This window comes from Monodelphis domestica, chromosome 8 (genome assembly GCF_027887165.1).
Source record: "Monodelphis domestica isolate mMonDom1 chromosome 8, mMonDom1.pri, whole genome shotgun sequence".
Taxonomy (NCBI): Eukaryota; Metazoa; Chordata; class Mammalia; order Didelphimorphia; family Didelphidae; genus Monodelphis; species Monodelphis domestica.
Window position 1 is genome coordinate 11,726,732 of NC_077234.1, and position 13,199 is coordinate 11,739,930.

The window sequence follows — 13,199 nt, forward strand, 5'->3', positions numbered from 1 at the left end:
CCAGTGGGAGGAAGGGGGCATCCTGAAGCTCAAGAGACAGGGGAGTTGCCATTGGTAATTCACATTTGGTGAGCCCAGGATCACGAGGAGCTCACTCACATGGAATCATGGCTGTCCAAAGCGTTAAGAACCCAAATCAAGCTAGAAATAATATTGACACTAGCCCACGCTTTGTAATGCTTTACATTTTACAAGAAGTTTCCCAAATATGACTTCATCTTATCCTTCTAACCACCCTAGGAGACAGAGTGATGATATTATTTCCCTTTTAGAGTTGAGGAAACTGAGGCAAACAGAAGTTAGTTGACTTTCCCAAGGTCACACCTCTAGGAAGTATCTGAGGCCAAATACGAACTCAGGTCTTCCTGATTCTAGGCTGAGTTGTCTATCCAACGCTCCTCCTAGCTGCCATCGTCATCATCATTATCGTGAGTCTTTCTTGTACAGTGCCACATTCGTTCCTATCAACATCAAGGCAGGTGTGAATTGGTCTACTTTATAGAGGAATAAGCTGAAGCTCAGAGATGAACTTTCTTGCCCAAGATCACACAGCTGGGAAGTAGTGATACAAGAAGACTGGAGCCAGGATCTTCTCATTATTCGGTCCCTCTCCTCCTCTGGGATGGCAAACCCCATCCCAGCCATCCATTTCTCATCTCCAAACACAGGGTCCAACTGACCAGCCTAAGTTCTGTGGGAAAGAGCTACCCCACTGAGGCCAACAGCCTCAGGGTATGAAAAGGCTGCTGCTGGTTTCAATGGAGGGCCCCCTCTCCCAATACCCTAGCCTCATTGAATAGACTCTTAGAGCCTGCCAGCTGGCTGCTGGGGTCAGTGACCCTCACTGGGAATTCACCTCAATGCTCCTTTCTCCAGAGTTACCCATGTTCTGGGCACTGAGCCACCCTCCTTTCTTTTGCAAAGAACCCCAAGGAGTTTCATTCAGTTCCCCACCTCCCAGCCTGGCTGCCCTCTGCTGCCATGGGCCAGCTGCAGTGGGCAGAAGGAGAGTTTTCCCAGTCTTGGTTTCCCCAGCTCCTCAGGCCCAAAGTTCTGAATTCAGCCAACAATGGCCAGCAGGTATGCTCAGGAACTGCCCAGATTGGGTGGATGAAACATCTTCCTTAGGCTCATAGCTAGGTGGCTCTTTCAGACTGCAGAGTGCCTTCTGAACATTTAGTTCAAGGATGCCATGGGTGAAGAGCCTGGCCACCTTGGAGGTGCTCTATAAGAGAGAGTTGTTGTTCTGATCATCACAACGACTTTGATGTCTATAGCTGCTCTAGGAAGAAAGGAAGGAAGGAGGGAGGGAAAGAGGGAAGGAAGGAAGGAAGGAAGGAAGGAAGGAAGGAAGGAAGGAAGGAGGGAAGGAGGGAAGGAACGAAGGAATGAAGGAAGGAAGGAAGGAAGGAAGGAAGGAAGGAAGGAAGGAAGGAAGGAAGGAAGGAAGGAAGGAAGGAAAGAAGGAAGGAAGGAGGGAAGGAAGGAAGGAAGGAAGGAAGGAAGGGAGGGAGGGAGGGAGGGAGGGAGAAAAGAAAGAAAAAGAAAGAGAGAAAGGAAGGAAGAAAAAAGAGAGAGAGAAGGAAGGGAGAACTTTAGTTCAGAGAAAGAACAGATCTATATTATCAGAGAGAATTTCCTCCCCTGAGAGTTCCCTATAACAATAAAATCACAGGTCTAGTTTCTACCCTAATATTCTGCCTTTATCTGAGTCAGTTTTTCCCTCGGAAGAGTATTGGGCTTTCGTTTTTGACTTTGTCTCCCCTGATTTAGTAGAGGGTCTATCCCAAGTGGGTCCCCACTAAGTGTTTGGTGAATAGCCTTGAACAGAATGACTGGTACAGCCTTTGGCATGGGCTGACTATACAGGAAGGGATTGGAGAGACACCTTTAATGGTTTAGGATGAATCACATCTTTCCTGCTCAGCCCCTGCTATTAAGCCACATCACCACTTTTCAGAGGATGAGGACCCAGTTGCCATGGAGATCTGGCTCCTAGTGCCTTCTTCCTGTATCCAGGATGGCCCTGAAGCATCCATCTGTCTTCTCAGGGGGCCAGAGAACATAGAGAATCCAAATCATATCTAATTTTAGAGGTAACAGACCAAAGGCACCCAGACAAAGCTTTAAGGATCTCATCTAAACTTGCCCATACATTTGACAGAGGAGGGAACTGAGTCTCAGAGAGGACAAATACCTTGTCCGAGGTCCTTAGGAGTCTGCCCTTCAGTGCTCTAGGCAGCTCCCTCACACTAAACTGACCAGAAGGGGCAGCCCTGCATTGATATGGGGAGTGTCCTAGCCTGGGGTTCCTACACCCTAAGAAGACCCCAGACAGAGCCCTTCTCTCTTATTATCCCAGTACAGACTAGGAAGCAGAAAAGCAGGCTGGCTTCTGGCTCTCATTGATGTGTTCCTGCAGACAAAAACCCGAGGTCCCAGAGCCAATGTTCCCAAATGCCCATGCTGCCCAGGGCTGCCCATGAAGTGCCAGTGTGCCATGCCAGGGCATGCTGGGCACATCAGCATTTCACTGTTAGAACCATTGTGTGTACCTCTTACTGTCACAGCTCTAGAAAGAACGGGCAATCGAGGCTAACTCAGAGCACTGGCACAGCCTGCCCATCCCTATTTCCCTGCCTCCCCCCAAGTAATGATGTGACCCTTGGCATGCATCTCTCCAGCAGGAGTAGGGAATGGGACAAGGGCATGGATAGTGACAGGCCTGGCAACAGAAAATCCTGGGTTCAAATCCCTCTCCTAACCATAACCAGGTGCCCCTCAGTTTCCTTATCTGTAAAGGGATAATAATGAGCACCTACTCTATTGTGGGGCCAGAAGGAGATAATATCTGGAAAGCACGCTGCCAACCCAGAAGTACTATACTATGGGAGTGGTTATCCTGTAAGGATAGTGAGATGGTGGATAAGTGGAGTGCGGTGTAAATTATATATTGTTTTTCATTTTTCCAGGGAGATGCCTGACCCACTGTGGCTTAGGTGACCTTGGACAAGTCACTTATTTCCTACTGCCTCAGTTTTTTTAATCTATAAAATGAAAGGGTTGGTCTTGATGGTTGTGGAGGGCTCTTGCAACTCGCCATTTATGATTCTTTGATCTCATGCTCTTTCTGCACCTAGGCAGTCAGATAATGTAGGAAGACCCTAGTTCACATCTGACTTCAGACCCTTACTAGCCCTATGACCCTGGACAAGTCACTCTCTTTGTGTCAGTTTCCTCATCTGTAAAACAGGGCTGAATCATAATAACTCCTACCTATCAAATGAGATCATGTTGGGCACTTACTAAGTGCTTATTCCCTTCCCCCCTCTGTCCCCTTTCTGTGCCTCAGTTTCTTCCTCTGTAAAATGAGAGACTCAGACTCAGTGACCTCCAGTGCCCCTTCTAGCTCTCCGTCTGGGACATTCCCCTGGCTGGTTAATGGTGGCTGGTCAGCCCAGCTAAGAAGGTGTCGAATTTCGTGGCATTTCCCATTTTCTTCCGTACAGGACGGTGGCGGCCACCAACATGAACGAGACTAGCAGCCGCTCCCACGCGGTCTTTAACATCATCTTCACCCAGAAACGCCACGATGCCGAGACCGACATCACCACAGAAAAGGTAGGCGGCGGAGCCCCGTCCCTGAGCGGCCATCAGGGCGTGAGTGCCCCGGAGCGATGGATTAGGAGCCCGGAAGACCCCGCCTCGTGTCCACATTGGAGACTTGCGCTCTGGGTCACGTGGGGTCGTCCTCGACTCCGCGAGCCCCGCTTTCCTCATCTAGAAAATGGGCAGAGTCCCACCGAGTGACTTCAAAGGGGGTTGGAAGCCTTCTCTGAGTTGGTGCCCATCCACCATTTTGGAAATGTTAGAGCTATCAGGGCTCGATTGCTCTGACCAGGAAAGGGAGGGTCTGTAGAGCCTTGGAAACCCAGCGGCTCCCAAATCCCAGCTGGGGTACGTAGGAGGAGCCTGGAGCTGAGAAACCCGAGTTCTAATCTCTCCATTCCCGCTTAACTGCACGACTATCAGGCACTTCCATCTCTCTAATCCCTCATCTATGAGATGGTAAGGCAAAGGGACGAATGGCACGTCAACAGCAAGAATCATCATTAGACCCATCATTCAAGGCTTCCTTCAATGTCACCTCTTGTAAGAGGGAAGCCTTCTAGGCTGCTCCCCTCTGCTCCAAGGGACCTCCTCCATTTTGGAGAAGGTATTTACAGAGAGCTAGAAGGAACCTCAACAGTCATCCAGTCCAAACCTTCATTTTACAGATGGGGAAACTGAGACCCAGAGAGGTTAGGGGGCCTATTCAGGATCACAAAGCTATAAGAGCATAAGGCAAAATTCAAACCCAGGTCCTCTGGTTCCCAATCCTGGACTCTCTTCTACTGGGCCCTGTCACTGGATTAGAAAACTTTAGAGCTAGGAAGAGACACAATTTCCATCCCCCCTACTAGATTCCAAGCAGATTGAGGGCAGGCGTGCCCCTTATTTGTCTTTCTGTCTCCCCCAGATGTGAGAATAGGGTCCTGCTCCAAGAGCTTTTTTTTACATTTTTGTTTTTGTTATCATATAAAACACTTCCGTATGGCCACGAGAGCTTTTCTTAGATTAAATTTCATTCATGTATGTTCGTTCTCTAAGGGGGGAAAACGACTCGCTCTCTTTTCCCCTGGAGACCACGAGCCACTCTGCTCTCCTTCAGCCTCCCAAGGACCAGGAGGAGCTCTAGGGGTGGGGGCCAAGCGGGCCTCACTGCTTGCTCTTAGCCGGCTCTTCCCCCACCTCTTTAGAAGCCAACAGGATCTCCAGGAGGCTCCCCTAACACTGCTCTGACTGATTTCAGGTGAGCAAGATTAGCCTCGTCGACCTGGCAGGGAGTGAGCGGGCTGATTCCACAGGAGCCAAGGGCACACGCCTCAAGGTGAGACGAGCTTTGCTGTGCTCTTTGAGAAGTCTGATTCCACCTCTGAGGACAGAGGCTGTGGGGTGACCTTGGGAGCCTGCACCCAGCATGCTGGACAGCAGGAGCTTGTGGCAAGGATGAAGATCTCCTCACTCCTGCCTCTTGGAATCTTCCCTGAAAGAAGTCCAAGTGCTCTATCTCTTCTATCTGTCTGTCTGTCTGTCCCTCTCTCTCCCTCTCTCTCTGCCTCTTTCTCTCTGTCTCTTTCTCTCTGTGTGTCTCTCTCCCTCTCTCTCTGACTCTCTCTGTCTCTGCCTCTCTGTCTCTTTCTCTCTCCCTTTCTTTGTCTCTCTGTCTCTCTCTCTCTTTCTCTGTCTCTCTCTCTGCCTCTCTCTGTCTCTGCCTCTCTGTCTCTTTCTCTCTCCCTTTCTTTGTCTCTCTGTCTCTCTCTCTCTTTCTCTGTCTCTCTCTCTGACTCTCTTTCTCTCCCTCTCTATCTCTCCCTCTCTCTGACTCTCTTTCTCTGTCTCCCTCTCCTTCTCTCCCTCTCTCCCTCTCTCTGTCTCTCCCTCTCTCTCTGACTCTTTTTCTCTCTCTCTCTGTCTCCCTCTCCTTCTCTTCCTCTCTCACTCTCTCTGTCTCTGCCTCTCTGTCTCTTTCTCTCTCCCTCTCTCTGTCTCTCCCTCTCTCTCTGACTCTCTCTCTGTCTCCCTCTCTCACTCTCCCTCTCTCCCTCTCTCTCTGTCTCTGTCTCTGTCTCTCTCCCTCCCTCTCTCTCTGTCTCTCCCTCTCTCTGTCTCTGCCTCTCTGTCTCTCTGTCTCTCCCTCTCTCTGACTCTCTTTCTCTGTCTCCCTCTCCATCTCTCTCTATCTCTCTCTGTCTCTGTCTCTCTCATTTACATTGTATTTACTCATCTCTATCCCTACTGTGTCTACCCCGTAGTAGATGGTTCTACCCTGTGAGTAGACCCTGTAAGGTTCTACCCCTTCATTTTTGTCTCTGTATTATTCCCACTGCACACAAAGCCAGAACTTCCTATATTTGTTGCGTTTGATGGTCCAGAGGCCAAGGACCACCAAGGGTCTCAGCCTCACCCTTTTGGGAAGAGAGAGGCCAGCCAGGCAGGAGCCTAAGAAAAGGAATGCAGGGGCTTCCCTTGGGGCTCGCAGGCATGAGAGTGGGCTCATTCCCTTGGGGAAGTCCTAACAAGATGGAGTCTGGAAAGAGGGTCGGGAAATGGAATCAAATCTGGCTGTTCCCCTGATTCCTTCAGGGTCTAAGGAACTTTTTGAGGTGAATGTCTGAATAAGTAAAACCAAAGGGACAAAGTCAGTGGCATTTTCTAGGAGATCTTCACCAAGTCATTTCCCCTTGGGGATTGGGGTTTTGCCATCGCTGACAGACTGAGTATGGCTCTGGTCAGTGATATGTATGTGTGTGCATGTACATGCATATTCCAGGCGTGGGAGTAGGCAGATGGGAGATGGAATGTCATATTTGGAGAGCAGCAAGCTGGCAGGAATGCAGTGTCTTAGAGTAATGGAAAAGGAGGCTTAAAGGGGAAGATTGGAGCCAGACCAGGAAGAGTCATAGAGACCAAGTAAAGGAGTTTGTATTTTATGCCAGAGGGAATAGGGAGCCACGGACATTTCTTGAGCAGAACAGTGACACTAAAATGGTGTTTCCAAATGAAATCTATTTCAATTTGTTTTCTGACATTGAGGCTTTCTTCTCTCAAACAACAGGAAGGAGCAAACATCAACAAGTCCTTGACCACACTGGGAAAAGTCATCTCTGCTCTAGCTGAAATGGTGAGTTTGGTTCAAGGGCTACTTTTTATTCAAAGAGGCAGATAAGCTAGTTAAGAAGGACCTCTGGCTGTAGGCTCCATCTGGCTGGCCCTGCTATGGGTCCAAGACAGAGACAGAGGAGATTTTAAAGCTTCCTGGATCCATTTTTTTCTAAAGATCAAAAGGATTCATTTCCTGAAGATCTGGTAGGACCAAGCCATGTCCAGTGTCAATTTCTGCTTTAGCCAAAATGTGAACTATACAGAAGTTTTGAGATAAATACTAGGCAGGCGGATGTTGGGAAAGGACTTCATCCTGGACACTCCTCTCAGATCCTCTTGAGAACCAGAGTTTCCTTCTCTGAAACTTTCCAGCCTTGGATCCAGTGTCTTCTTCCCATGGTCGCAGGGAACTTTCCCCCTTCCCTGAGGACAGTTTGGGATTAGGAGTGGAATCAAAAGCCTGCGTCACCAGGAGGCCTTCCATTCCCTTCCATCTGCTATTTTCTTCTATGTGACAGACAGCTGTTGAAACAACCATTTTCTCCTTGGCTCACTTACCAAGGCCAGCATGAGCAAGAGGCAGCTGGTCTAGAGGGATGATTTGGTCTAGAGATGCCAGCAATTCACTCCCCAGTTTATCACTTTGGCCTCTAAGTCCTTTCAGCTCATGATGTGCTTTTCTTAGCATTTCTAAGTTAGTTTCTCTGTTTCTTTTTTCTTCCAGGATTCTGGACCAAACAAGGTTTGTGGCTCTCTGTTTCCTTTCGTTTGTTCTTTTCTTAGAGGGATATCGTAGAGGAGAAAAAAATAAGATTTGTGGGAAGGGAGGGAACAAAGCCAAAAAGAAAGCTTGAGGTGGGGGAGGGAGCTCAGGGTCATCTAATAGGAAAATCACTGGGCTAGATTTCTCCCAGCCCTCATGGGCCATTGTGGGTCAGAATATTTATGGTCCTGTGCCTTGATTACTTTCCTGTAATACCTGGAATCATCTCTTCCCCAGCCCAGGGGATGATGGAGATAAAACAGAAAAAGTATGAGTACTCACTTAAAATCATGGTCCTGGATGAAATCAATGGATGATGGATTGCTGAAGACATTTTTAAAATCTGTTTCTAGATACCTTAGAGACAGAATTCACAGCTGACAATAAGATGGGCTAGGTGACCTCTTGGATCCCTTTAGGTGACTGCTGTCTCCTGCCCAGCATTGTCCAGTAGTGGGCTTGGAGTTCCCTGGGTCCTCAGTTATCTCTCCATAGGAACAACACAGTAACCTCTACAATGAAACCCAAAGAGCCCTCGGGGCTGTGGACCACCCTTCTCAGTCTGGTGATTAGAAGGCAAAGCCTAGAGATTCCACCCACTCATATACCTTGCAAGGGCACTTCTGAGCCCCAGAGGGCCTCTGATGTGATGTGACCTCAGGGGACTTGGTCCCTCCAATCTCAGCCCCAGGTAGAGGCTGCCAAGAGAGGCAACAACGTCCTGTCTGTCTGCAGGAGAGATGGGTGGAAAGGACTGTCTTGGCCGCCATTGTGCTTCTTGTTGGTGCCTGGGCTTGGGCACAAGCCATTTGACTGGCCCCCCATCCACCTCTCATACCCTTCTTTTACCTGCCAAGGGCCTCACAGGCTTTACCTCCTTGGATCTTCCTTTTCCTCCTGCAGAATAAGAAGAAGAAGAAGACCGATTTCATCCCATACCGAGACTCAGTGCTGACCTGGCTCCTCCGGGAAAATCTGGGTAAGGAATCTTCTTTCAGCTCTGCTGCTTCACATTCAGCCATCGTTGTCCTCCTCTTGCAGTTCCCTGGCAACCAGCCTCCAGGGGCCCCAGTTGGCCTGCCTCCTGAAGAGGAGGAGGAGGAGGAGGAGGAGGAGGAGGAGGAGGAGGAGGAGAAAGCTTTGCTGTTTCCTCCATCCACCTTCCTCAGGAAGGATGCTGGGCCACCAGTCAGGAAGCTTATCACTCTCACCAGAGACAGGCAGAATGCAAAATTACAGACCCATTTGGAGTCAGGGAGGGCTGGTTCCATTTCCAAATCTTCCCAAGGCTTAGGAGTAGCTCCTTGGAATGACAGGAGCTTGAGGAGCCTTGAAGAGAAGGATGAGATGGGGGGAAGTCAAATCTCTGGCACTCCTCGTGTGATGATGAACAAGTCTCAGCTCTCAGATTCTCAGGCTTCATTTCTGTAGAATGAGCACACTGAGCTTGGTGAACTCTGAGGCTGAATCCACTCTCAAGCTATGGTCCTACACTTCCACCCTCCCTGTGGAGTGGTGATGAGAGCCTGGAAAGATAACTTCCCTTCCTTTGGCCTCAGCTTCCTCATCTTTAGAATGGGGTGAGGGGTGCAGGATCAGACTAGATGGCCTCTGGGTCTGGGCAGGCCCTGATTGGTAGAGCAGAGACCACCCTGGGGCCTTGAGGGAGGAGAGGAGGCTTCCAGGGTGAGTCAGGACAGACAAGAGGGCATGAGGCAGAGACCACACAAGCTGCTCTCTGGCAAGGAGCAGAGACCCTGGACATGGGAGAGCCAACACTCAGGGGAGGCTTCCTATGTTCATTAATTATACCTGCTCCCCAGCTGCTTAGTTTGATCATTTTTCCCCAAAGGATGGAAGCTGCCACACATCATCATGTATCACAGGCTGTCGCTAGATTCCAATCCTGCCCCCATGCACTCTGCGGCTGTCCTCTGTCACTTCTCAGGGCCCAGTGATGTTGCCTTACATTTATACGTCATCATTTGTTCAAGAGGACCCACTGAGAAAGGCTAAATGGGAAGGACAGCAAAGAGATTGGGTGAAAGTGAAATCCTTAAAGGCATGATCATGGCTGCCAAGAACCGTGGGGTTTTTACTAAATGGTCAAAGGAACAGAGACCAATTGGTCTAAGCGCCAAGCTAAAGGAGTGGACACCTCCAAACATATCAAAATCTGTAGTCAAAGTCTCCACCATAGCTTGTTTACAGAGATTTACAGACGCTTGAGAGGTGGCCAGACACTCTACAGATACCTCCATGGATATCATGGAGGGCTAGACTTGGAGTCAGGAGAGCACAGATCCCACCTCAAATGCTTATTGGGTATGGCTCTAAGCAAGTCATTTACCTTATGAGCCTCAGTTTGCTCATCTGTAAAATGGGGATAATAAAACCATTCCACCATACCCCAGAGGGCTGTAATGAGGGTTATATGAGATCATAGCTCTTTGGTGCTTGGCAAACCATAAATTGGTCTATACATATCAGCTCCTATTATTCCTGAAAACAATATAGTAGGGTATAAGCTATGGGTACTATTGTCTCAATTTACGGATTAAAAAAAAAGAAAGAAAGAAAGGTTCAGGTTTGTAAACTTTTAGACAACTAATAAATTATCAAGACAACAACCATTTATTAAGCACCTACTCTGTGTAGGGCACTGTGCTAAGAAGGAAAGGTAAAATGGAAAGAAAGGGGAGGGAGAAAAAAGGAAAGGAAAGGAGAGGAGAGGAGAGGAGAGGAGAGGAGAGGAGAGGAGAGGAGAGGAGAGGAGAGAAGGGAAGAAAAGGGAAAGGAAGGGAAAGGAAAAGAGGAAGGAAGGAAAGAAGGGAGGGAGGAAAGAAGGAAGGAAGGAAGGAAGGAAGGAAGGAAGGAAGGAAGGAAGGAAGGAAGGAAGGAAGGAAGGAAGGAAGGAAAGAAGGAAAGAAGGAAAGAAGGAAAGAAGGAAAGAAGGAAGGCAGGGAGGAAGGCAGGGAGGAAGGCAGGGAGGAAGGAAGGAAGGAAGGAAGGAAGGAAGGAAGGAAGGAAGGAAGGAAGGAAGGAAGGAAGGAAGGAAGGAAGGAAAGAAGGAAAAAATTCTATCTAGTTCATCATGTTTGTCTCCTCCTGAGACATGGTGGTGACTTTTTGTTGGTTGTTTTTTTTTTCCTACCAGGGGGTAATTCCAGAACTGCAATGGTGGCAGCCCTGAGCCCTGCAGACATCAACTATGATGAGACCCTCAGCACCTTGAGGTAAGACCTGGGATAGGAAGGGGAAGAGGGAGCAGAGATAATCACTACCATCCAAGCCCTCTTTGAGAGCAGGAGAAAGTGATGCATGTGACATCTCAGGGAACTCTACCCCAGCTACATCCCTCCAGCATTCCTCCATCTACATTTATTAAAATCCAACAAATGTCTCCCCTCAAAGCTCCCTCACCCAGGATGTGAGCTCAGGGCCATGAGAAAAAATGCTAACAGCAGGCCTTTACCCATCTGGTCCCATCTTCTGTCTTGCCTATTGCTCATTTGAAGGGGCTTGTCTTGGTTGTGGCGATAAGCCCAGCTGAGAGAGGAGGGAGTAGCTGGAAAGCATCAAGGTGTCACAGAAGGAAGTGGCTTGGGCGGGGATGGCAACTCCTAAACCAGAGGCATCGTCATGGGTCGCCTGATGTGAGATTGACCTTCTCATAAGGACATTAGTGATCAACTTGGAGTCAGTCAACTTGGATTTGAATACCCATTTTCCCGATTACACCCTTTGTAATTGTGGGCAGATCCCTGAGCCAACTTCCTCTTTTTCAGAATGAGGCTCTTCTACTATGTGGCTTTGAAGGTCACTTCTAGTCCTAGGTCTATGACACTGAGCAAGTCACTTCCCTTCTCTGTGCCTCAATTTCCTCATTTGTAAATTGAGAGGGTTATGCTGAAGTCCTTTTTTCAGGTCCCTATCTCTAAGCCTACATTCCTGTGTGTGTATGCATTCATTCATACATACATGACAGACAAAGAGATAGACCTTGAAAGCACACACCATAATCTCAGCAATAGCTCTAGAGTGATTTTTGAGTCAATGGAAGGTGATTAGAAGTATTTTACATGACATGGGGCAGCTAGGTGGTTCCAAACATTGAGAGGTCCCAGGTTAAAATCTGGCCTCCGAGCTGTGTGACCTTGGGCAAGTCACTTCACCCCCATTGGCCCTTCATGCTCCTCTGTCTTGTAACCAATACACAGTATTGATTCTAAGACAGAGGCTGAGGGTTTAAAAAAGGAACAAGAATATTACGTGATCTAAGCAGCAAAGACTATCTAGGAGGGAATCATCTCAATATCAGGATACCTCTGGCCCAAACCAACCATATTCCTGCCATTTGGGTTCACTCTGACTGTCAATTTGGTCTTTGCTCTTATGTGTTCTGACAGTCCACAGGCAGCTGATTCAGAAATGAGTCTCACACAGCAATGAGTCATTTTCTATCTCTTAAAACATAATTCCTTTCATTTTGGTGATGTCATTCAATGACTAGGTCCTACTAGGTCCAGCACCTTCTGCATCTATTCTCTAAGAACATATTCCTGATGAATGGGCCCAGTGCTTCCCTCTAGGCTCTCTGTCTTTGGTCTTTTGCTTTCCTTATTCTTCTCTTTGCCAAGATCCCCTGTTCCCCTTTTTGAACCAGTCACTAAGTATGAAAGTAGATTGGGGTTTCATTAGAGGGTCTTTTGGAGTTGCCAAATTCCTTTATCGTGGGAGTCCTCGACATTATTATTATTATTATTTTATCTCTTTGGCATCTGTCTGTCAAAGTCTCTGGACCCCTCCTCAGAATCATGTTAGGTTGCCTTCATCACTAGCTGCAAGAATTGTTATGTTTCAGTTGAGGTTAAGGGAAATAAGGAGGTAATTGGTTTTCCCCATCCAAGTTCATGGATCTTCTGAAATCTGTTCATGGACCAGATCCTTGGATCCCATGAACGACTCCTGCTCTGATGTACGGGTTTTATTTTTTTAACTCATTATCTAAAGTCTCTGAAGCCTCATGTTCCTTTCCTTCCTCATGTCCTCATTCTGGGACAGTTATTTAACCTCTCTGAGCCTCCGTTTCCTTCCTCAACTCAAAAAAGCAGGACTCTGAGGTCACTTCCAGCTCAAGACTTGGGATCCTCTGGTGGCTGGGTTGAAATGCTTTAAGTCTACAAAGATTATCATGCAGCTTCTGGCCGCCAAGGGCCCCTCTAAGATCAATGGGCACTGTCAGGTCCACTGAGCACCTCTCGTCTTTGCAGATATGCTGACCGAGCCAAACAGATCCGGTGCAACGCTGTCATCAATGAGGACCCCAACAACAAACTCATCCGAGAGCTGAAGGATGAGGTGGCTCGACTGAGAGACCTCCTGTATGCCCAGGGGCTTGGGGACATCATCGACAGTATGTATCTTGTGATCCCATCTGCTCCCCTTGGTCCATTCTCATCGATGAGAGTTCCATGTCCCTGATTCAAAGGGCTGGGGCAACTGGACCTTAATAAAAGTCCTAGTAAATTGAGACATGAAGTACTCTTCCCAAAGGAACCCAGACTGTCCCAGGGCCTTCTCTGGGAGAATCTCCTTCCCTCTCTTCCTCTATCCCTTCCTCCCTTCCTTTCTCCTTTATTCCTTTTCTCCCTCCCACTCTGTCTTTGCATCCCTTTATTGCTCCATGGCCAATGGTAGGCTGTCTGGCCTATCTACCCCTGTAAGTGTA

General features: G+C 48.3%; 1 protein-coding gene across 18 annotated transcripts in view; it reads left to right on the forward strand.

Annotated features, from left to right (window-relative positions):
- The window catches only part of KIF1A (kinesin family member 1A), a 185,458-nt gene that overhangs the window by 56,819 nt on the left and 115,440 nt on the right, over window positions 1-13,199 (forward strand). For all 18 annotated transcript variants that reach the window (XM_016425327.2, XM_056807410.1, XM_056807411.1 and 15 more), the window contains exons 7-13: window positions 3,510-3,621; window positions 4,853-4,930; window positions 6,659-6,724; window positions 7,430-7,447; window positions 8,372-8,447; window positions 10,626-10,704; window positions 12,742-12,884. In XM_016425327.2, coding sequence (XP_016280813.2) covers window positions 3,510-3,621; window positions 4,853-4,930; window positions 6,659-6,724; window positions 7,430-7,447; window positions 8,372-8,447; window positions 10,626-10,704; window positions 12,742-12,884 — 572 coding nt within the window. The remainder of the gene's footprint in view (window positions 1-3,509; window positions 3,622-4,852; window positions 4,931-6,658; window positions 6,725-7,429; window positions 7,448-8,371; window positions 8,448-10,625; window positions 10,705-12,741; window positions 12,885-13,199) is intronic.